This window comes from Lissotriton helveticus, chromosome 6, assembly GCF_964261635.1.
Source record: "Lissotriton helveticus chromosome 6, aLisHel1.1, whole genome shotgun sequence".
Lineage (NCBI taxonomy): Eukaryota > Metazoa > Chordata > Amphibia > Caudata > Salamandridae > Lissotriton > Lissotriton helveticus.
In genome coordinates this window covers 510,592,772-510,616,938 of record NC_136067.1, presented here as the reverse complement: position 1 = coordinate 510,616,938, position 24,167 = coordinate 510,592,772, and the positions used below count along the sequence as shown (strand labels likewise).

Here is a 24,167-nt window from a genome sequence, read left to right as displayed (position 1 = left end):
CCAATCCCACACCGCCATACCACTTTACTGGCTGAGCTGAGGTGCTAAACCTCTGCAAACAGAAGGGGCTGGAAGAAGACTAGAAGTCTACCATGGTAGACATCCAGGTAGCCCTCATGTCCTTTGAGGAGGATGAGTTGGATGACAATGAGGAGGGAGCACAGACAGATGAGGAGGAGAGGGAGTACCAAGCCCAAGGTCCTGAGCTGCCAGGAGAGCCCAACTTGACCCTATCAGATGATTTGGATGCCCAGGATGAGGCAGGTCACAGTGTGTCTGCCAGGGGCCTGTCCCCACAGACGCTGGTAGACATGAAGGAGGAGAGGCAACTCAAGTGGGAGCTGGAACTTGCTAAGCTATGGATGAGGAGAAATGGATGGCACATTTAGTTAAACTCAAGGAGCTGGACATCAAAGCCAAGCAAATGGAGTCCAGCAGTAATAGTGACAGCATACTTCTATTGTCCAATGGAGAAGTGAAAGTTCACATACCCAAAGACCTAGTGCCCAGTTATGTCGAGGGCTATGATATTGACAAATAATTCTAAGCTTATGAAGTGGCTCTAAGGGTAAACAAGGCCCCAGAGAAGTACCCAGGGGGGGTACCTTGTGAAGATACATGCCCACAGTGGGAAGGGCCATACTCCTGACACTAGCGGTAGAGGACCAGAAAAAATATACTCTTAGGAAGGGCATTTTTCTTAATACATTTGGGCTGACCCAGAGAGATAAAGCCAGACGTTCAGGGACAGCCACACACTCTCAAACCGGTCCTGAGTAGACTTCTTAATTCACTTCAACAAGGCAGTGAATGACTGGTGACTGGCTGAGGTAGCAAAGTAGATGATTTTACTGGGGTGTACAACTTCATCTTGAGGGAGCACAGACTCAATACCTGTTTTAAAGGCCTCCATCAACACCTGGTACATAGCAAGTTTGCTGATCCCAGGAAGCTTGCTGAGGAGGGGGAACTCTAGGTCAGCACCAGACTGTTCAAAAAGGTACCAGGAAATGACTCCAAGTAGGGTGGTTCAGATTTCCCCCAGAAGAGTGAGGGGGAGGTCAAGGGGGACCCAGACAAGTCTCATGATAAGGGGAAAGAAAAGGGTTCCCATGACTCTTCTGAGAAGAAGGAGGGAGGTTCTAGTGGGCTGTGCCTAGAGTGTCCACTTTCCAACCTTGCTGCTGTGTTTGTTCCCAGCTATGGATACCTCCCCCTAATGCCATATTGGCCACACTGGTAGAGGTACACCCAGTAGTTGGTTTGTTTGGCCAGAGTCCCCCGTTTCTGACAAGCACAGAGGACTCTGCCTGTTCAAATAAACCACCCCTTAGGGGGACCTCTACGAGGGTGGCAAATATAGCGTTACAAGTAGGTAGTCCCTAGGGGTAGGACATAGATCATGCCCTAATCTCCCTTAGTATGGGGGGTGAACTCAGAGGGTAGACTGGAGATCCCTAAGAAAGAAACTTGTCACTTCCACCAAGACAAGGTGCATAGGGTCCCTGTCACTGCCCTGAGGGCCACCCGGGTGAGCCAGACCATTGGTAGTGGAAATGTTGATTTCTCCAGAGCAGGACATTGGTCAAGTTTGTAGGGTATCTGAGACCCTGGGGCAGGTCTTTCATCTGCCCCATGGCTTTGGCATACCTAAAGTGGGATGCAGTGGGATGTTGACTCAGAAGAGGGTCATAGTTAGTTCCTGGGTGACCATTGATTGTGTTGTGGGCAATGAATTACCACCGGTGATAGAAGAGCTAGGAGGGGTTGCTGCCAAGGGTGCTCTGAAAGCTCAGACACATGGGCATACCACCCCATTATGGAGGGTACAGAGGCCTAGATGGAAGGACAGAGGGAGGAAGGACTCACCCCTGACTCGTTTTCAGCCTCAGGGAACAGATCCTGAGCTGAGTGATCAGTCTCAGGCTACCACCCCTGGACTGGAGGAAAGTAGAGTGGATCAAGGGTACCCAGCACCTGGTTTCTTGAGAGGCTTCTTTGGGTCACTTCTAAGGCTCCCAGAATCTCTGGGACAGCACTTAGGGGCCAGGCACGGTCCAACAGAGGCCACCATTAAGGCCCAGTCCAAGTCCTGATGATACTGCTCAGTTCAGGAAAAGGCCTCTTACAGCTTGTTGTGCCCATGTACCCTCAAAGTAGGTCAGCCAAGTGGCATTTGGAGTGCACTTCTATGTCCTGGGTACAACAGGGAGTAGGTTCAGCCCTTCAAGGCTCCTCTCAGGTTACAGCAAGCAGGACCCTGTCCTCTTCTGATCAACATGTCCAGAAAGTGTTCTCAGAAGGGATCAATGACATAATATCGAGACAACAAATAACGAATCTCACAGCTATTGAAAATCTTATTTCGATGACAAAAATATCGAGTCCCTATACATAACTGTAAGAGTCATGTATATCGAACACATAAATATTGCTGACAAACCATCGACTTTTACATACATCAAGTACAAAAATATTTGGAAAACACAAATATAGTGACATAAATAAACATCTACCATGTCAAAAATATTGTTTATAACAATATTGACTACAAAATTATCATCAAAACAACTAGTATGTACAATTTAAACACACACACTAAAACAGCCCAAAAACAATTTTTTGTACAAACAACTATAAATCTTTCCTAAAATTATAAGACCATCTATAAATAAAAAAAATACTTTACATCACCCAAAAACGGAAAATAAAACTTATAAAAATAGTATTTTTAAAAAATGTACATAGTATAAACATTTAAATATAATGAACAATATAAATTATTATATCAAAGCAAACTAATCCAATATTAAATAAATACAATTATATATTTTACAAATATACCAACACATAACTAAGCATTCACCAAATAAGTATATAACTGACAAAAAAATTTAGAACTATACTAAAACAACCAATAATATCAAATTATAAACATCCTTAGCCAATCAAATAGATTAAAAAATAAACAATGTAAAAGAAATGTCATGTCCTTTAGGCTAGTCCTGTCAAGTATACCCCTTTTTACATACATTGTCCCATCCACACAAAAATAATGGTTCTTAACAGGTGACCTTTTACCTAGTAGCTTGCACCTGTCTTTTTGACACCAGGCTCTTAGTATTGTATCATAATCCCAGTACCTGACGTACATAAATATGCCCTCAGGCAATGCATACTTATTCTGTATGAGGGTCACCACTTTTTTCATCCTTGGCCAACAGCCAGCTGTGCATGATCACATTTGTTTGGAAAAACATTTATGATTGTTTTCAAAACAGTTGTGACTGTTTTCAAAACATATTGATTCTAGAAGAAACCCTGGAGTGACCACTCTAGTATATAAGACCCTTATTCCCCCCCAAAATCAGAGGAGAATACCTTCCAAGCTGAAACGGGGTCCTGCATGCTGAATCTTTGACAGCAGTGGTCTGACATCCCTTGCATGGTGTCTTCCCCGGAGCAGAGAAGGGGTCCTTCATTTTCAACCATCAGATGACGGGGATGGTACTTCCTTAGGGGTTTCTTGGCTACATACACATATACAGGTAGCACCTACATATCCAGGCAAGGTACATTTAGGCAAATTACTTAGGGTGCGCATTTTAGGAATATGCAAATGCTACTGTTTTTATCCGAACTGCTTATGTTTATCTTGTTAGCACTGTGGGAGAAATGTATCTACTATGCAATATTGGTACTTGCAATCTCTTTTGTATGCTTCTGTCTCCTGATTGTCACAGCATATATGTTTTATATGCGACTGACGCTGCACCTATAAACACGTATTGAAACATTCTAATCACCACCCTGTGTATTTTCTTAGAATAAGTGAGCACAAGTGACTGAGCGAAAAGTACAGAACTGCCTTCCATGATCACCGAGGAATCAAGGTTTCATGTTCAGTTGTTGCCAGAAACTACCTACACCACCGTAAGGTACAGGGGTTGGTAGTGGTACTGCAGAGCTAGCTGGTCTAACAGCTGACATATCCTGGGGGGGTGTCCAGAAGCAGTTGAGACACAAAGCCCTCAGTTTAGGTCATCCCAAACGCGCAGGTCCTGGGTATTCCTAGGAATAACACGACAGGCACAATAATTAAACCAAATAATAACAAAAAAATCAACAAACATTTGAAAAGGAGGAAACTCTGCTTTTTTTTGCTACAAAACAGAACACTGTAAAATATACAACTTTACAAATGCATATCCAAGTAAGTAACAATTATACTTAAACTAAAAGGTCAAATATTGCTAAACTACAAAACAATTAATTAACAAAGAAATGCTATTACACTGTTTAACTTTTATGGTTTTCCACAGAATAACTAAATTAGAAGAAACCTTCCAGATTACCAAACCACTACAAAATTCTATCTAAAACAATGCATCAAAATTTACAACATAAAGGATATAAAAGTATAATTAGAAACTCACTCTAACAGCAAAGCAAACAAATCCTAACCCCTAAATCTTGCCAAACATACAAAATATACCTAATGTAATTAATATAACGTTTTTTTTCTCTTCCATCAGAAAAGAAACACCTGTTTTACGTTCAAACTATCTGAAAGAAAACACTGCAAAACCAAACAAAACATCTCTAAAAGACATACCAGTAAGTAGATAAAATAAATTGTAAATACACCTTTCAATATACATTAACAAATAACATGAATAATGTAACAATATTTTACATTTATAATATTACAGTAATTAGAGATATAAAGCACCAGATTTATCACTTCACAAAAAAAACTGTTATTAAGTTATATGGGGAACACCGACATCCAAGATAGTGCATCTACAGAAAATATTAGCTGGAAATGTGCTCAATATTATTCTAATGCATGCTATGGGAGGCCAAATCAAAAAAAAAAGTTGAAATTAACATAAAAGAAAATAACCTCCTCCAAAATGTCACAGAGATAGAAGTGATTGTAGTTTTACAAGACATCGGAGAAGCAAGCACTAGTACTTAACAACCCACAACCCATCTCCTAAAAAATATTCTACAAAAACGTTCCAGAACATGTATTAGCCCAACTACCACCGTTCACAACCTTAAAATGGCTAATCACATGCCCTAAAAAGGCCAACAGCATCACCCCACCTGCTCCTAGTACATACTGAGACATAGACATACCAACACATCTAACAATAACACATAGGGCCGGATTACAAGTTTGGCGGTGCAGCAGCGGACTGCCACTTTAACGGCCCGCTCCCGTCAAACTATGGTCGCATCACTCACCAGATTGCAAGTTTCCTCATTTCAACATATTAATAACATTAACACAACATTTATAAAATCACATCACATTTTCCACCCATAGCTCTGACAGCGAAAGGAGAAGTGTGCGGGCATTGACTCGCTTAAAGGAAGAAATCCTACCTTTGGAGTTATCCCTCCGGCTTGACAATTCAGCGGAGGGTCAGCAGAGATTGAGCCTTAAAGTCAGGGAATATACCGACCTGGTGACTGAGGCAGCCAATTCGCACCACAGGGCCAAACTCAGTAGATTCTATGACATCGGCGACAAGGCTTGCAAACTGTTAGCCTGGCTAGATCATAGGAATCAGGCCCGTAGGGTTGTCATTGAGATAGAGATGGACTCGCACTCCTGCCTCACTGCCCCCAGGACATAGCATGCATTTGTCAATAACGAAGGGGACCCCTGCAAATGAATGAGGGAGGGTGGAGCAGGGACACTTCCAACACATCACCAGAACAAAAAATCACCCTCCCAGTAGATTTGTAAGGGCCCAAGAAGGGTCCTAGTATATAAACACCAAGGGCTGACCCCCACACAGACACAAATCACTTATTTTATACAGAATATATTTTTCTTTTCATTCTCATCATAACAAAACAGGGCATTTTAGAAAGTTATTTGCAAATATTTATATAAATACAGCATACAATATACAAAATCATCTATGGATGTATAGATGTGTTTGTCCCACACTTAAAACAATCATAAACCTCAGACATACTTATATTCACTCTCAGTAATATACACATTCACTCCTCAACACATACAGTATCCTACAATGCTAAAAAACACTCTTGATAATGCAACTGCCATTTCATGCCATAATGGAAATTATCGAGTATCCTCCAGGTGATATCTCTTCCGCTTGCCCTCCTTTCTCCCCCACCTACCTTCCCTTGCTGTCTCCCTCAAATACCAGCTTTGAGAAGCGTCCCCGATCACTGGTCTGTCTGGTCTACTACCCAGCCCCGAATATCTTGCCCTGTGAGACCTTGGGGGAAAAAATCCCCAGATGAGCATCACCACTAGAATTGACCGGGGAGGGGTCTATAACTTGTATGGTCCGACGCCAAAAATATATATATATTCTTTCCAATTTTTCTTCTCTCTACCCTTCTGAATTCCGTTGCTTGAAGATCGTTGCTGTAAGAGGGAAGCTTACTCCTATATAGCGGTGTGAACTTACTGTGAGAAGTTTCTGGCCATTATCGGTCGTGCTTGAGACAAGACCCGTAATCCGATATCCAGTATGGTATGTACTACGTTACCTTCAATTATATGTGAAACCCCCTCCCCCCCTCCTGTGTGGCATCTTCCTATGTCATTGCCCATTTCCCCAGATCAGCCTGCATAGGGGTTAGGGAATGTATTCATAGTGTCATACATTTACTAGGGTTATTATCTGGGAAATCATCCCTGAACCACAAGCCTGTGGCGGTCCTGAGTTATAAAATCTCTGCAGAGAATATTTGCAGCCTCCAAGATTTTCCTGGTTTGTGCGCAGTCTACATCTTCCCCTATGGGAGCACTTTTGCACGCTAGCATGCCTCACCCCTGTATTCTGCCTTTCTTTTCCTCTTCTTATTTATGTGTACCACTTTGTTAGGCTCACCTTGGACACCACTTTTTGATATGTTGATTGTGTTACTTATAGTATCCCTATTGTCTTTGTTTGTAGATATTCTCTATTCTCGTGTATGATATTGGTGCACCCTATTTCCATTGTTGCTATTCTTTCCTTTTGGACATTTACGTTTGGTATCATTTCTATAAGTTTTCTTCACCGGGCTGACCCTTGACAGATGGCTCCTCCCAGGAGGTAGATTTGTAGAGCTCTTTATCTGCGGTCATTGAAGCCCGCCCTAACTGCCCCGATAGGACATGTGGTGCAAGTGTGGAAGGCGGCTACCAAAAGTCTGGGATGAGAGGGAAGAATTACACAGGCCACACCACTCTGGTATAGTGAGCAATTGGGGAGGTTGATTCGCTTGTGGGGTTTTGATCGCTGGGACCTTATCGGTATGTCCAAAGTGGGCGATTTGTGGTAGTCAGGTGAGGTGGTCCCTTTTTCTTGGCTGCAGCAGGAATGTGGGTTTGCGCAATTGGAACACTTCCAATATTTCCAAATTAGGCATGCCCTACTGGCGGTTCTCCCTAAGGGTATTGAACTCCCTGCGCCCCCACGCTCTTGAGGACAGAGTATTAGATGGCGATCTGCCAGTGAAGGCCATTTCACTCATCTACAGAGAATTGGTCAAGAACATGGCAGATACCCTGACTCATCTGAGGGCTAAATGGGACCTCGATGTAGCGGGATTAGGCGATGATGAATGGTTGACGGTGGTGGCATCCCCTCTGGAGGTGGCTATATCTTCCAGGCTGTGCCTGGTGCAGCTGAAAATTCTCCATAGATCCTATCTGTCGGGGTCAGTGTTGGTTCACATGGGATATGGCTCAGACGGTTACTGTATGAGGTGGTGCAGGCAGGAGGTAATCTTTGTTCATACACTTTGGGAATGCACGACTATCCAGAGGTATTGGGAGGAGGTAGCAAACCTTATGGAAGATACGTTGGGGCAACAGATAGACTGTAACATTCAACTGGCCCTCTTAAACATCTGGAGCCCCACTGACTTAAGTTCCAGGGAGCGTACTTGGGTCACCTTGGGGCTGATGGTGGCAAAACACAATATTGCGGGAATGTGGTGGGCTCAGAGCTCTCAAGGAATCAAGGACTGGGGCAAAGATATGGACTGGTGTATGGTCACGGAAAAATATGTATATGAAGCCGGGGGGGGGCCAGAATAAATGGACGCAGGCCTGGGGACAATGGAACACGTACAGAGGTGAGATATGTGTACGTCCAAGATCGAGGGAAGATATTATACATGAGACCTGAATATGTCTTAATGGGGACAGAAAGTATTGTTTGTGACAACTATGTCTTCAGTAGCATTTGTAATGTAACAGTACTGCCATTTAACATGTACCGAGATACCTTCATTGATCATGCCTTTATTTCAATAAAAAGATTTACTAAAAAAAAAAGTGGAACATTCACTATTCCCACTCGACTGCAAACCAACTGGGGAAAGGGGTACGACACTAAAAGGGTGTTATTTACTATTCCTACTCCCCTACAAACAAACACAGGGAAGGTGTTGGACACAAAAGGGGTGATATTCACTATTCCCACTCTACTACAAACCAACTCAGGGAAGGTGTTGGACACTAAAAGGGTGACATACACCAATCTACAAATGGTTCTGTTTGGTAGAGCCTCTCCACGGCACACAGGAATAAACACATTACCGTGGCAGTGTTTAACTGGTTTGGAATTGACTGTCTTTCCTTGTCTGCTCGTCCTGAAGAAGGCCCGCTATGACACTTACCTAACTGTGCCCTCGTCTGGGTCAAAACATCAACATACTTTTTGGTCCATGTCCATTAGGTCTTCTGGCCCCAAGAACTATTTTTTTTTACAAATTTACAAAACTATTTCCCAAATATTTAAATGTTTTATATAATTTTAGATTTTTTTAAAAAAAATTGCAATAAAAACATATTTCATATTTAAACATAATATTAAATACATTCATTATATTTCTTTTGAATTAAAACAATTTCTTTAAACATTACTGTTTTCTAATTTTATTCAATTTAACTTGTAACTAAAATATTAATATCTTTTTTTTTATCTCCCCCACCTTAACCCCTAAAACCCAACATTCGGCTGCTAAAAAAATATTTGTAAACATTAAAAAAACATGAAAATATTCTAAAATACAAACTAAACATTTTTATAAATAAAACAAAATGATAAAACATTAAAATAAACATACACAACATAAAAAATATACAACACACTATTTAACACTAAAAAAACAATATTCTCACCAACGATATATACATAAATATTTAAAAAAGAAATATTTTAAACAACACATAAAACAATATTCCTGGTAATGATAGTGTTATCACAATATTCTAGACACACTATTTTTGATTCCATATTTATCCAATTACCATCAGAAAGGGGACTTGAGGTTCCACGTTTATTTTTGGTCCTATCTAGTGGTTGTAGGTGGCTCCTGGCTCCTCCCTAACTAATAAATGAATGATGAATTTGTATAGCGCACAAAACCTCAAAAGAGGTCTCCCGGAACTGCCCAGCTATGCAGATCTGTATCAAACATGCACCTTGCAACAGCCTATTACTATTGATTAGTCTATTACAAACAAGTAAGTTTTAACTCTTTCTTGAAGATGGAAATATTACCTTGAGAACAAATCGAAAAAGACAGCTCATTCCAGAATAGGCAATGATCGACAAACTCAGGGCCTAATTACGATGTTGGGCGGACTTACGTCCGTCCTACATCGTTTTTGTTTCAGGACTGACCGACCTCCAGTCGCCCGACCTGACACCGCGATTTGAATGCGATGGCACATGGTGAGGTCGCATACTCCCATTTGTCTATGGGAGCTTGTGCTGCTGCCGTAAACCAGCTGTAAGACAAGCTACTGTAGACACATGGGAGAATCTGTTCATCCTAGCACCGCGTGGCAGGCACCTGTGGGAATCTGCCACATGGTGCAGGGATTCACAGGGTGCTGCCTTGGCGCCCAACTGGATGCCGCAGGATGAAGGGAGCCCTGCTAGGGGACCCCAATGTCGCTTTTTGACAGGCTTTCCAAGTCAAAAAGCCTGACATGGAAAGCCTGTCGGAAACCAATATCATAATCCCCACGGCGGAAATGCCATCTATAGGGATTACAAGCAGGCCTCAAACTAGCCAAAGGGCTCTTTGAGCCCGTCAGAATGACCAGCCGGTTTCACTTTCGACCATCTGCATTGTAATGCAGCAGTCAAAACTGAAACCGCAATGAGACTTGGAAAACCTCCAACCTGTGGTCGGAGGCATTCTGACTCATATCGTAATTCGGCCATAAGTATTGACATTTATACCAATAGAGTAAAAGTTATAGGGGCAACTTTGTCTTCTTTTTCAGTGCTTCCTGTTTGTCCTACTTGAAAGAATCTCTAAAAATCCAAGATGGAGAAACCCCTTCACCTTTGTGCAGAGATCTTCTGTCTACCCAGAGGACTTGTCAAGGAAATTAACAGTCCCCTCCCCTGTGTCTACTCCAAACCAGTTTTGTGGATAGCTTCCTGGCCACTGGGTTTGGTGCCATTCAGGCTTGGGAGACAAATGATTGTCGTCTTCGGGTCTCAACTTACTTTTACTGGTGAAATGGCAGAGCCCTTTACAAGTAAACCTTTTCTGTTTTTCCTGATCTGGGAGCAATTTACATATCTCAGTAAGGCCAAATACTTTCTGGTTGGCAGCTGCTGGAGAGCTAAAGCAAGTCAGCGTCACAAGCTTCAGGCAGGGAAAAGGTAACTTTCTAAAAGATTTTTTTCTAAATATTTATTACAAATCTAACTTCACATATAGGGCTTGATTATGAATCTGGTGATCTCTGACTGCGAGACTTGTGGTGGAAGTCCTGCGGACACTATATCATGAGGTGGCTATTCGGACTGCTACGGGTGTGCCGGCTGCACCAGAGAACCGCCGTTCCCTGGCAGTGGTGCAGCAGACTGGGGTATACATTATGCAATGCAGGACCACCACGGTCCACTGAGCATATTACAAGCTTCCCCACTGCCAGACTTTTCATGGATGTGAGCCCAACATGAAAAGGCTGATGGTGGGAAAACCCCATGGTAAGACCCCCAAGCTCCTGCCACCATGGGGATGCATTCAGGAGGGCACAATATGTACCCCCCTGTTTGCATGCACTCCAAGTTCCAGCATGGCATGGACTTCACAGTCCATGCAGTACTGGAACAGCTTTTGCGTTCCCATTGCGGTATCTTTTTTCAGGGCACAGCCGTGGAAACGACAAAAGAAAAACCCGCCAGACACAAGTAGAACTCGTAATCTAGCAGGCGGGTTATGCACAGCTAGAGCGATGCTGTGCTGGCGCAAAGCCAGCGGAGCACCACCAAGGTCGTAATCAGGCTCATAATCTTTGAATGACAGTTGTAGATGTTTCCAGTCAAAAGCTACAAATTAAAGTTTAGAATCTGTACTTTGGCATTTTCTAGGAATGAGCTACAACTCTGTGAATGAAAATTAGCTTTTGGGGCCTGATCGCTGGAGTAACATACCTATTTTATTTTGACATATGTATCTTTTTTAAATATCAGGCACCCGACTTGGTGAACGACAATGTGTACTTAGGGTGACTTATTGTAGGACCCTGGCTCTAATAAACCTTTGGCTGATTGTCTTTCAAGAATTGGCAGTAGTGAAACTGATGTATCTGACACCAGACTTACGCTTCATCTGGCTAGCAAAAAATGGTTAGGGGTTCTGCCCACTTAACCCTCCCGTACCTGAGCAGGAGACATCCAAGGATGAGAAAGTAGCAACAAAGGGTACTGAAGGGATCAATCCTTTTTTAATTTTCAAACAAGAAACATCTAATTATCTTGTGAATAACAAATTAAACATTGGAGAAATATATAGGTTAATTCATATACACACATATGAGCGGACATCTAGGGAGGCACAACAACCAACAATCTATATACAAAATATCACAAATATATCATATACAAATATACAAAACATTTACAATATCAACAAACATTTATCTGTACCCTAAACTCAAAAGATATATAAGAATATATATACACCAATTAGAGTAAGTGCCTCCTCTTAATTTACAATGGAGTGCACAACAAAGTGGTAGTCCCAAAAGCAAAGCACCAGGGGGTTAGAACATCAACCCAATCTACATTGTATAGGTGCATATCAGACAAAAAATCAAATCTTTCTTAAGCTGTAACAGGGGACTCCATTCAAAACAAAAGGTGTCGACGCAGTCGCGGTCGCGTTTCAGCCAGATGATGTAGGCTTCATCAGGACATGGGTACTCTAATCTTGAGGGCCCTGGCCGAGCCTAGGGCCGGTATAGCCGGCTAGTCCACAGGAGCACCCACAAGGGTGGGGTGGGAATCACTTTCTCTACCCAGGTACTGGAAGTAATACCTTGTTTAAACAATGTGTCCACTCGGATAAGGGTAGTCTCCAAAGAAGCGTGGCTTGAATCACACGGTCTTTCTAAATTCTTCGGGTGACACGAACAAACAGTGTTCACCTCAGCGAAAATCACACCACCGGGAACGCTTCATCTGGGGCATATAGTTTTTTCTTATTTTCAATTTATTACACACCTCAGGAATCTCTCTGATTCAAACTTTACTCCCTCTACCCAACAACCTGACATGTGGCATCTCTTTCGAAAATACACAGAAGGGGTTTTCTTTTTTTTTTTATAAAAATTTTTATTGAACATAGCAATGGATAATCAATGGTACAGAACATCTTTTCATTTTTCATTTTCAATAATCATTTCAATAGTTAAAAAGGCTTGAGAAAAAAAAAAAAGAAAAAAGAAATATATATAAATATCAGACATGAGACACAAAGATTAGGAAGAGGCGAAGAAATTCATCAAGCACAGAAAGGGAATACAAACAACAATTGTATCAAGAAGGGTCTGTGCAAAATCCGCAATCTATAAAGTGACACTGCAAAAAAGTGCAAAAACCTGCAATAAAGTGCTACTGCAAGTGCAAAAAGCTATAATAAAGTGAAATCTAGAAAAGTGCTAGTGCAGTCAAATGTATAAACCCTTTCCTTATCTCCATCCTTCTTTTTCAGCTCATCCCTCCTTTAATTGCTCCAAATCCCCAAAATACTTCCAATTCCTTTCAAACCTCCTAATAGAACCTACTCTGCCCGCGTATGCTTTTTCAAAGAGACAGGTTCTCCTCATCTTGTTAAACCATTTTATCAGTGATGGAATTTCCCTTGATTTCCAATTTTGTAGTATTAAAGAGCGAGCGACCGCACATGATATAAATAAAAATACCTCTTCAGATTTGTTAAACCTACTCCTATCCTTGCTTATGCCAAACAAGGCCGCTTCTACCATAGGCGAAAATGATTTTCCAATGGCCAATTCAATTTCCGCAAATATCTCTTTCCAGAAAGAATCCAACATCGGGCAGGCAAAAAAGTTATGATACCATCCTCCCTGACCATGTGCTAGGCATCTAAAACACTTATTTTCTGTTCCAGGAAACATTCTTTCCATAGCCTCAGGCGTATAATAAGCTAGCCAACGGGACAAGAAGGCCATCCTCTTATAGTTGGCAGCACGCAAAGATTTGTTTCCCGGTAAACAGAGAGCCTCCCAATCTTTCAAGGAGAAAAAGCACTGGGTCGAGAGACTTACTTTATTCAAATGTTTATCGATCAGTGGGGATTGACCCGAGCAGTGGAGCAATTTATACCACTGCCCTATCCCGCTGCTCTTCCTTCCGTAAAGGGTATTTAGTAAGTTATTAGGGGCATTTAACAGGCCACTTACATCCTTTTTAATAAAATAAATAACCTGTAGATATTCAAAAAAAGACGGTCGCCTTAGAATGTTCGTTCTAGTTATCACCTCTTGCCAGCTAATAACCCTATTTTGGACTAGCAAGTCTCTCAACTCCCGAAACCCACACAATTCCCATTTTTTAATCTTAGACAAACTTAATGGAAGGCCTATTTTACTACATTCGGACAAACTTAGATACTGGGAACCATCAGAACCATGTTTTTTAAAAAGCAGCAGCAAGCGCGTTGTATATTCTTTCAAAGTCTTATACCTCGATTATTTAGGAAGCTTTGCGGTCTTTAAAAAAGACAGAAGGGGTTTTCATTGGAATACAGAAATTCATGTAAATCCCATCAGTGAAACCAGCTGTTTAGTGAGTCTCCCTTCATCGAAACATATATCTTAGCAGGAATAATTCTTCCTTTCAAATCAGTCGTACCAGCAAAAAATAACCCATAAGATCATTGGTCTCACCCCATACCCTTTTTGGCTTTATGTCAGGTTTCAACACCGCTACCATACCCAAAAGATGCTGCTCATAAAACGTTTTTGGGATGAGAGTTATCTTAGCCCCAGAATCAAAAAGCATGTCCACTGGTGCATTATTGTCATTACAGTTTCGAGAGGAGCTTCCCCAGCCCGTTCTTTGATTTGGAGAATGTAACTTCATCAACAACCACTTTATATATATCAACCTCTCTGACCTTTTTCAGCTCTTGATTTGCTCCATCTGGAGAAATTACCTTTCTTTCCGCAAATGTTGCAAGTTACCTTTGACCCGGGACACTCTTTAAAGTTTGCCATTTACTTATTTATTTATTTTCGGTATTTATAAAGCGCGACACTCATCCCAAGGGATATCACGGCGCTATGAACCAAGAGAGACTACTGAGGCATTGCTGGGGGTTGTCTTTTAGGGAAGGGTTAAGTTTTAGGGAAAAGGTGGGTTTTCAGTTTTTGTCGAAACTGAAGATAGTTTGTGGTGTGTCTAAGGTCGGAAGGTAGGTCATTCCATCTTCTGGCTGCCAGGTAGGAAAAGGCGCGGCCACCTGTTCTGACTTTGTAAATACGCTTAGGTTTGGCCAGAGCTGATTGACTTGAACGTAGATTTCTGTTGGGAACGTAGAAGTCGATCCTCCCTTGGAGAATTGTGGGGCCAGTTTTGTGAAGAGCTCTGTGCGTGTGGCTTAGTAGTTTAAAGGCAGCTCTCTGGCGCATCGGTAGCCAATGAAGTTTCTTTAGGCATTCCGATGCCGAGTCTCGCTTGCCTTTATTACAGACCAGTTTGGCCGCCTGGTTTTGCAAGACCTGAAGGCGGGAGAAGAGTTGTTTTTTTCATCCCTTCAAATAATGCGTTGCCATAGTCCAGGCGCCTAACCAGTAGGGCTTGGGTGACTGAGCGTCTGCAATCCAGGGGTATCCAGGGGAATATCTTGAGAGAAGTTTGAGTATGGCAAAACCCTTGCCCCAGAGTGATCGGACGTGGTCCTTCATGGACAGGGCATCGTCCATGATGATCCCCAAGTTTCTCACATGTTGTTTTGGAGCGGGGGCCAGTCCTAGTGTGGGTGGCCACCATGTGGCGTCCCATATAAGTTTGGCTCCCCCGAACAAGAGAATCTCCGATTTGCCGGCGTTTAATTTTAGGCAGTGGTTGTGCATCCATTGGGCCATCTCGGAGAGACAGTCGTGAAGCTTTTTCTTTGTTGTCTCAGGCCCTTCATCCATTGCCACCATCAGCTGTGTATCATCAGCATAAGAGCATATGCCAATGCCCCACTTCCTTCCAATGTCGGCCAGTGATGAGATATAGACATTGAAAAGAGTGGGGCTCAATGAGGCCCCCTGGGGACCCCACAGCCGATGGTGTTGCGTTTTGAGTGGAACTGACCCATATGCACTGCCTGGGTACGATTGCTCAGGAAGGATCGAATCCAGTTCAGTGCTGTTGATTGCACTCCTTTACTCAGGAGTGTGTTTAGCAGACAGTCGTGGGAAACCGTTTCTAACGCCGCTGACAGGTCAAGCAGTATCAGTGCCACCGATCTCCCTTGATCAGTGGAGCATCTGATACTGTCCGACACTGCCAGCAACGTTGCCTCGGTGCTATTGTTAGCTCTAAAGCCGGTTTGAGAGGGATCCAGGAGAGAGTTATCTTCCAGATACTGGGTCAGTTGTGTATTGACCGACTTCTCCAAGGCTTTGGAGAGATAGGGAAGCTGGGAGATAGGTCTGTAGTTCTCTGGATTAGAAATGTCGGATCCTGCTTTCTTCAAGAGGGGGGTCACGGAGGCGTGTTTCCAGGCCTCCGGGAAGGTAGCGGTGGTTAGCGACTTGTTGAAGAGTTGGGTGACAAGGGGGCAGAGCGTGGGTGCCATTTTGGAAAACACGAAGTGGGGGCAGGGGTCCAAGGGGGATCCGGATTTGACTGTGCTCAGTAACGCTAATACCTCCTCTTCAGAGAGTAGTTGAAAACTAGTTAGACGAGGTGTATTGCCTATGTCTAATTGGTCGTTGCGTCTCTCTGATGTCATTATGTGCTCACCAGGGTTATCCGGCTTGCTAGGGGTATTTAGGGGAGTGAAGGTGGAGTATATTCTATTGATTTTATCGGAAAAGAAAGTGCTGATGCGCTCACAGGCCTCGGTTGAGGGGGTGAGGGTTTGTGGGGTGCTGGATGGTTTGCTAAGCTCCTTCACTATTCTGAACAGTTCTTTTGCTGAGTTGCTGTTCTCATGAATACGTTGAGTAAAATACGCCTTTTTTGCATCTTTAATGGCCGAGATGTATTGTTTCCGTTTGGTAATATAGTTTGCTCTCGCTTCACTATCTTTCATCTGTCTCCATAGATGTTCATTTTTTTGGCATTCCTTTTTGAGTTTCTTGAGGTGAGGGGTGTCCCATTTCTCGTTTGTGTTTTTTTTCCTCGATTCCCGCATGGGGGCTAGTTTGTCTAGCGTTTTCCGGATTCCGGCATCTAATAGAGCGACGTCTTTACAGACGGGAGAATCATCCGCCATATGCCCCAAGTTACCACACCTAAAGCATTTACCATGAAAACTTCTCAGATTGGAGTACTTTGGCACAGGACTCGTGTTGAACGTACTTTTTGTGAATTTGTCAAACACCAATATGACAACATTCCCATCTTTATCTCCAAGGACTCATCGTGAGTATTATATCAACACAGGCTTCGAGTGTTCATACATTTTGGCTATTGTAAAGACCGCCTGTATTGAAGGATTGTCCCTTTGCCATAAACTGTCTCTGGCTTTGTCAACGGTACAACCTAATATCAACAGGTCTCTTAAACGTTCCTCCAAAGACACCGCAAGGTCGCACATGGATGCCAACGTACGCAATACAGTGATATATTGCTCTAACAACTCTGCCTGCCTTTGCATTCTCCTCCCAAAATTATGCAGTTTAAGAACAGTACTAAACTTAGGAAGCTAATGCAAATATATTTTTCTGATACAAATTTTCATATTCATTCATACTAGAAGAATCGCTGTCCGAAAAGTCAGGGAGGTGTTCAAAGACCTCCTAATTTGCCAAACCCAAACATTGCATGAACAAAGAAGTCTTTCTCTCCGCACTGAGAGAAGTGCCACATAGACAAGCATAATGCCCAAATACTTTCTTCCCTTTTAACCAAGGGAGAGAAGGTTTGCTCAGGTAAGAAAGAAGGAAAGGGGGAGTAGTAACGTTCTGCATAATATCCAGACAATGAAACCCAATAAGGCTACAATATAACTGATTCTACAAATACAGAGGGTTCTTTGCATAATTTCTGTTCACAACTGTACACAGTTTGTACAGCACATGTCTCTATACTTGAGTTGTATACATCAGGAAAAAAGTATAATGTGAAACTCAAATAAACAAAAGAGGTCTGTACATCTACATGTAGATTTGACAGCCGTTGTATACCAAAATAGATAAGATGACTCCTTACAAAAGAGTTCTCCAAATGTATAAGCTGTGCTATCAGCATGAGTGCTGGATGCGTTCAGAAAATAAACAAGCATCAGCTGTGCGCATCAGCGTGAGAGCCTGACAAGCACAGGAATTAAATCGTGTTGGCTGTCTAAATAAGCACGTTGGCTGTGTAAGTAAGCACAGAGACTCAAAACACCTCATACACGCACAAAAATGCAAAATTAAACAGCTGTGCACATCACCGTTACTACATGATGCACCTAAACCACGGGACCACTCCAAAATGGCCATCATAGACATAAGGCTGCGTGCGTTGCACACGCATGATGTAAGGAGGTCACTGATACACTCAGGCGACCGGTTTTTAAGAGTGCAAGACTTGCTGCCTTTCAAGAATATCTCACACTGGGCACACGGCACCTCCACAGGTAGCCTGCCAAGTGCACGACTCAAACAGCCCTCAAAACACTAGAAAGGCAGCTCCAACTCACAAACTCAGCCACAAGAGACCAGAAACAGTTGCACTTCAGACCTGCGTTCTGCAACAAGAGAAGTGCTTCTCCACCAGTGCCCCTCTCCACAAGCACCTCTCCAACCCCCGACAGCAATGAAACAGAAGCTCTGATTCGTCTCTAAGCAAGAACACAAGCCCGACATAGGATGCGGAAGAGGTCAGGAGGAGGAGTTCGCTTCTGTAGTCATTTTATACAGGTAAACTTCTTATGTTGTCCAGCAATAAATTCATAGTGTTGAGGTCTCGGCTCAGCTACATAGGATAATCACTTGTTGCCAACATGTAAAGGTGGGTCCCGTACTTTGAAGAAGAAAGACTCTTCTGGAGTAGTGATAGTGCAGGATTTATTGAGTATCCTAGCGGTAGAGACCCCATCCACATGAAAGCCACGTCCAACTGACTTCTTTGCAGAACTCCGTATTGGAACATACCAACCCACATTCTAATCCCTTACATCATTGCCTGGATGGCAACACTCTGCATGAAAGATAAATACAGAACACGACAACAAGGCAGCTTGTTTTCATTTTATTATGCCCTTGACTTTATCTGTATGGGCTTTTAAGGTCATTTGTGGCCGAAATAAAGACAATTGATTTGACAAACTCAATGTGAAATATAACTTTAGGTTAATGGATAATATTGAAAACAATAATCACAAAAGGTACTTGGAAAGAAAACCATTAATAGTTATATACTCTATTTTGATTTATCTTAAATAACAAAGCAAATTATAATGACGTTCCGTGATCTCTGCACATCCGTCACTGTTTGGCATTTAATTCACTTTATTTAACTTAAATCATTTTCATTTAGTATAACTATTTAGATAGACAGTTTGAACAACATGAACATTCTGATAAATATACATAACATGCCCTCTGGAAATACAGTGTTCATATTCATAAGCATTACCTGTAACGTTGCAAAAATCTTCAAACATATTCCAAACACCATGACAGCCACTCGACGCACTGATACATTGCTTTTTAAAGTGTAGGCATTCACTGGCTTTAGAGAAGGCTGTATTTACAAGACATATCAGGAACCCTGTAACAATATAAAAATATTCTTTAGTCTTCTACCCAACTGAAAACACTCTGTGATGTATTTGAGGAGTTAACAGATTGTAGCACATTGATTCAACCAGTAGTTCTAACTTTAACAGAGCGAATAATGCAGTCTCCTAGTGATGCTTTTCAGCGTTATATGTTTCTTTAGTAAAAAAGCGCACATGAAAAGAAAACTACACATCTTATCCGTTAAAATATAATAATATAATCAATTTCCATGCACACAAATATGATCCATATTAAATACCCACAGCACAATTTATCTTGATATAAAAACAAAAAAAATTAGGGTTGGTTGAAAGTAGATTTCTACGCTTTTTGCAATTTTTTCTAAATATTCAAATTCATCTTTCAATCTTTTGAATGAGACAAAGAATACTTCAGTTGACTGCTGGGATTATATATTATAAAGTAACAAATACTTTGGTTAACTGGTACGGTCATTAAAAGTGAAGGATAAGTATGTAAATAATTATATTCGTAAATCCTTAATCTGGCTTTCACCATTCTGCGATTTTAGTAATCTAACAGCCGAATTTAATTTGTTGATGTATTCACTCTAAAGTGGTGATCACTATCATCTCTGTTTTTCACTCCTCAATTTGTGCTGGGCGGGGAGTGGAGGGTGAGTGGAGAGCAGTTATTTTTCTATCTCCAAAATGTAAAGTATTTATGCACAATGCAAACAGTGATAAAATGAGAACACAACACAAGAAAAATGCCAACCCAATTTAGAAAACTAGAGTGAAGTCCAATAAATGAACTGATAGTTGAACAACAAAAATCCAATCAGTAGGACCAGAGATATTAATTTTGAAGGTTTTTAGTAAAATAGCACCAAGGAGCAGAAAGCACCACTCATGGTTATCTGGTTGGTGTATACCTGGGGAAAGTCACAGGTTTAGGCTGACCACGAAGAAGTGTGGGTCGAATACAGGGACCTGGTTAGTCCCACTGAAAAGTTACCTTCTCAAGTCAGGCGCAAAGACTTCACATGGAAAAGGCCACAAGGATCAAGCTTTCAGAAAGAAAAGCTTGTCGAATATCGCAGATGGCTGTTGCTGTAGCAAAAACAGCCAATCATCATTGTAAAACCGCATTGGATGCTCATCGTAGATGGTCGCTGTTGTCACGCAGAGCAGGTCTCACCAAAGCTCCACATTGGCGGTTGTCACATGTGGCAGAGTGTTTTTCAAACGGGACCATCTGCAGTTGCAAAGAGCCCAAACTTAAGGATTTTTACCTTTTACTTCAGAAGGAGCTCTCACTAATGCCATCCAAGGGCCCAGGACTTGGAATACACCTCTTGGGAATCAGTGCTCACTCCAGCAGAGGCCAGTAGCAGAGCTCAGGCAGGTCCAGTTCTAGCTGGGCAGCTGGGTAGTTACAGGGAGGCCTGTAACTCACACAGAAGGCCTGCCAACTCACCCCTGGAGTCATTCTGGGTAGCCTGAGATCAAGGAAATCAGGTCCAAACTTTCTGCTTCAGACAACAGGGCTGTCCGTTTCTGAATTTTGCACAGATTCAGGAGTGTTCTGATAAGTGGTTCTAAGATCTCCTTTTTATAACCTGTGCCATCCTGTGTGTGGGGAAATTCCTGGCATACCCCCAAAATTGGTTCTGTTTAGTTCTTCTCCTTCCCCTGTGTATGGCCCAAAATTGTTTAGGGTGGCAAAAGGCAGGGTAGGCAGGTGGCAGGTGCTTTTGTATTTGTTGTCGGCAATCTCATTTGAAATGTAATCAGGGCAGGGTACAGCACCAGCCCAGCCATCCAGCAAGCAAGAGCCTCTCTCAGCTACACCCAGGTCCCATTTTTCACTCTCTGTGCCCAACCCTCATTCTTGATGGGAGAACCATTAACACGCCCAGGCAGCTAGAAACTCCTAGACAAGTTTCAGATAATGTGGGCAGGAAAATGCCAACTTTCCAGAAGTGGCTTATTCAAAATTATAATCTAAAATCTGACTTTACCAGTAAAGTGGATTTTAAATTACAATTCATTTGAGTATAAACACCATGGGCCAGATGTAGGAGGCCATTTACCGACCGGTAACGGCCGATTTCGGCCGTTACCGACCGGTAAATGGGTATTTGGGATGTAGGGGCATCATTTTACAGATTCGGTAAATTTACCGATTCTGTAAAATACCGAAACGGTATTTTTACCGAATCGGTAAATCCCAGATGTAGGTGGGACTCTTCTGAGTCCCAAAGGCCTTACAGATTCGGTATTTTACCACCCAATCCAATTGGGTGGTAAAATACTGAATCCAGGTGTGCATGCACATGTGTGCATGCACACCTATGCCATGTGACAGACAGACATGCCCTTAGGGCATGTCCGTGTGCCACATAACACACATGCCTGTATTTGGGGTGCTAGAGGGTGTCAAAGTGACACCCCCTGCACCCCTGCTGGAATCGGTATTTACCGAATCGGTAAATACCGATTCGGTATTGCCCATTGATTCCTATGGGCTTCAATGCCCATAGGAATCAATGGGCATTACCGATTCGGTATTTACAGAAACGGTAAATACCGAATCTTAACGATTCGGTATTTACCGATTCTGAAATACCTACATACCCCCCCTCTATTTTACCACTTCTTAAATACCGAATCGGTAAAAATCGGTATTTAAGAATTGGTAAAATAGAATTAGCTACATCTAGCCCCTAATCTCTGCCTGCTCCCAGTCTGAATGTAGCACATATTAAGTGTAATAATATATTTCAGAGTATGTCTTACAGCAGTTAAAAAAATACTTCAGGATTTTTTCCTGCCAGGTCAGGTAAACTTAAACACACATATCCCACTTTTAAAATACCTTGCACCATGGCCTATGAGCCTTTACGGCCAACCTTACGGGTTGCAATACAATAGGTCTTGCATTTGTGAGAATTAGATATATTGTCATTCTAAATGACAATGTCTTTAATGTATGTGTTTTTGTTTGGAGTGGAGCGAATGTATGTGGTGTGGAGTGGAATTATTTTATTATTTATTTTATTTTTGAAGCTTATAGAGCGCACGACTACCCCCAACGGAGGTGTCCCGGCGCTGCGGACAACCGGCAACCAGAGTGGTTCAGCGTGGCCTAGATTTTGGAGAACAGTCAGGTTTTAAGTTTACTTTGGGGGTTGAATTGGAATTGTTTGTTGTGGAACTTTGAGGGTTGGAATTATGTGATGTTTTTGTGTAGTGGAATTTTGTGGCATGGTGAATAGATAGGGATGAGAGCAGCACATAATAGATAGAAAGGAAGATAGAGAGGGAAAGGTAGTGTATGCATGAAGCAGTGAGTGAGCTCCAGACAGAGGAGCAGAAAGAGTATGTGAGAAAGAGAGATGGAAGCGGAGAGCAGGCCATATACGCATAAAGAGGGACCATCTGTGTATGCAGAAGACATACTAAGAAGAGGAGAAGAGCGTGGGCTTGTGGGTTAGAAATCTTGAAAAGGCACAGGAAAGAAACTGTGCTCAAAGACCTAAAGTGGCCCACATGAGAGAAGCTGGAAGAGTGCATGAGAGAGTGAGAGAGGAGTGTGAGACATAGTACAAGAGATAGAGATATATATAGAGAGAGAGAGAGAGACAGAGAGAGAGAGAGAGAGAGAGAGAGAGAGAGATAGAGAGATGAGTGGGACGGGAACCCCCCAGGGGGTGGTGGAGGCGAGAGGTGGACCAGTGCACAGCATATGGAGGTAAAGGAATGTAGTATGTGTATGCAGGCAGTATAGAGAGGAGATAGGCAGTGTGAGGGAGGGATTAGAGGGATGCAGTGGAATGGTGAGATAAGAGGGGAAGTGGTAGGGTGAGGGAGAGGGAGAGATGGAAGGGGCAGTGGGTGTAGGGGGAGAGATGACATGTTTGAGGGAATTACAAGGAAATTATGGGTTGTTTTGAAATTGTTTTATGTGGAATTGTGTGGTGTGGAGTTGTGGAGTGGAAATATGAAGCATGGTGTGCTGTGGAATTATGTGAATATTATTTAAATGGTATGAACTGTCATGGAGATATTTAGAGTGAGATTGTGTGGTATGGACTTAATTATGTGAAATGGTATTGCGGGTTGTGGAGTGGTGCAGGGTAGAGAGAAGTGGTGCAGGATAGACTGTAGAGGGGTAGAATGCTGTGGGGTTCTGTGATGCAGAATAAATTGGAGTGGCGAGGAGTGGAATGATGCAGAGTAGAGCGACATCAACTGCACTAGAGTGCTGTAGAGTTGAGTACAGTGGCACAGAATGCATCAGTGAAGAGTACAGTGGTGCTTTGGCACAGAGTGCATTGGTGCAGTGATGCAGGTGCCACACATCTCCACCTCTCATGCCAGCTTCCGTTGTCCAGACTCACTGCAATGCCATCACTTTGCTTCAAAGGGCTGCACCTCTGCTGACACAACACTGTGCATGTGTCTGCATCTCTGCATGGGGTCTGATTCAAGAAGCAGACTTTGGATTTTGTCAGGGCTCGATTTTTGGCATTTTATCCAGTGTGATTTTGGAAAGATAGGAATAAAAGTCTTTGTATATGCACCACACAATACCACTTCAGGAACAAAGGTAGTTTAACTGGTTATGGAGAATAACACAATGGGTTAAACATCTACAGTCAATGTTCCTGGATGATCTAAAGTTCAGAGATTGGAAGTATGACACCTCTTACAGCATTAGTTATTGCATTACTACATTTATTTTAAAAAAACTATTAGAGGAATACCTTTTAACAGAAATACACTTTCCACAATTCATAAATTCAATGGACCTGTTGAAGGCATCTGGAGGTCCTAGATTGTCAATCTGTAGAGGTTGAGAGAACCAAAATGTGTAACACTTAAGATCTTGATCATGAAGGAAAACCCTGCTTGTTTTTAAGGAGTATTCCCAAGGAGGGTATGTT

At 42.4% G+C, this 24,167-nt stretch overlaps 1 protein-coding gene across 1 annotated transcript in view; it reads right to left on the bottom strand.

The window, feature by feature from the left end:
• GFRAL (GDNF family receptor alpha like) overlaps positions 1 to 24,167 on the bottom strand; it is a 1,079,552-nt gene that overhangs the window by 920,723 nt on the left and 134,662 nt on the right. Inside the window, exon 2 of the mRNA XM_078647546.1 lies at positions 19,110 to 19,244. Coding sequence (XP_078503672.1) covers positions 19,110 to 19,244 — 135 coding nt within the window. The remainder of the gene's footprint in view (positions 1 to 19,109; positions 19,245 to 24,167) is intronic.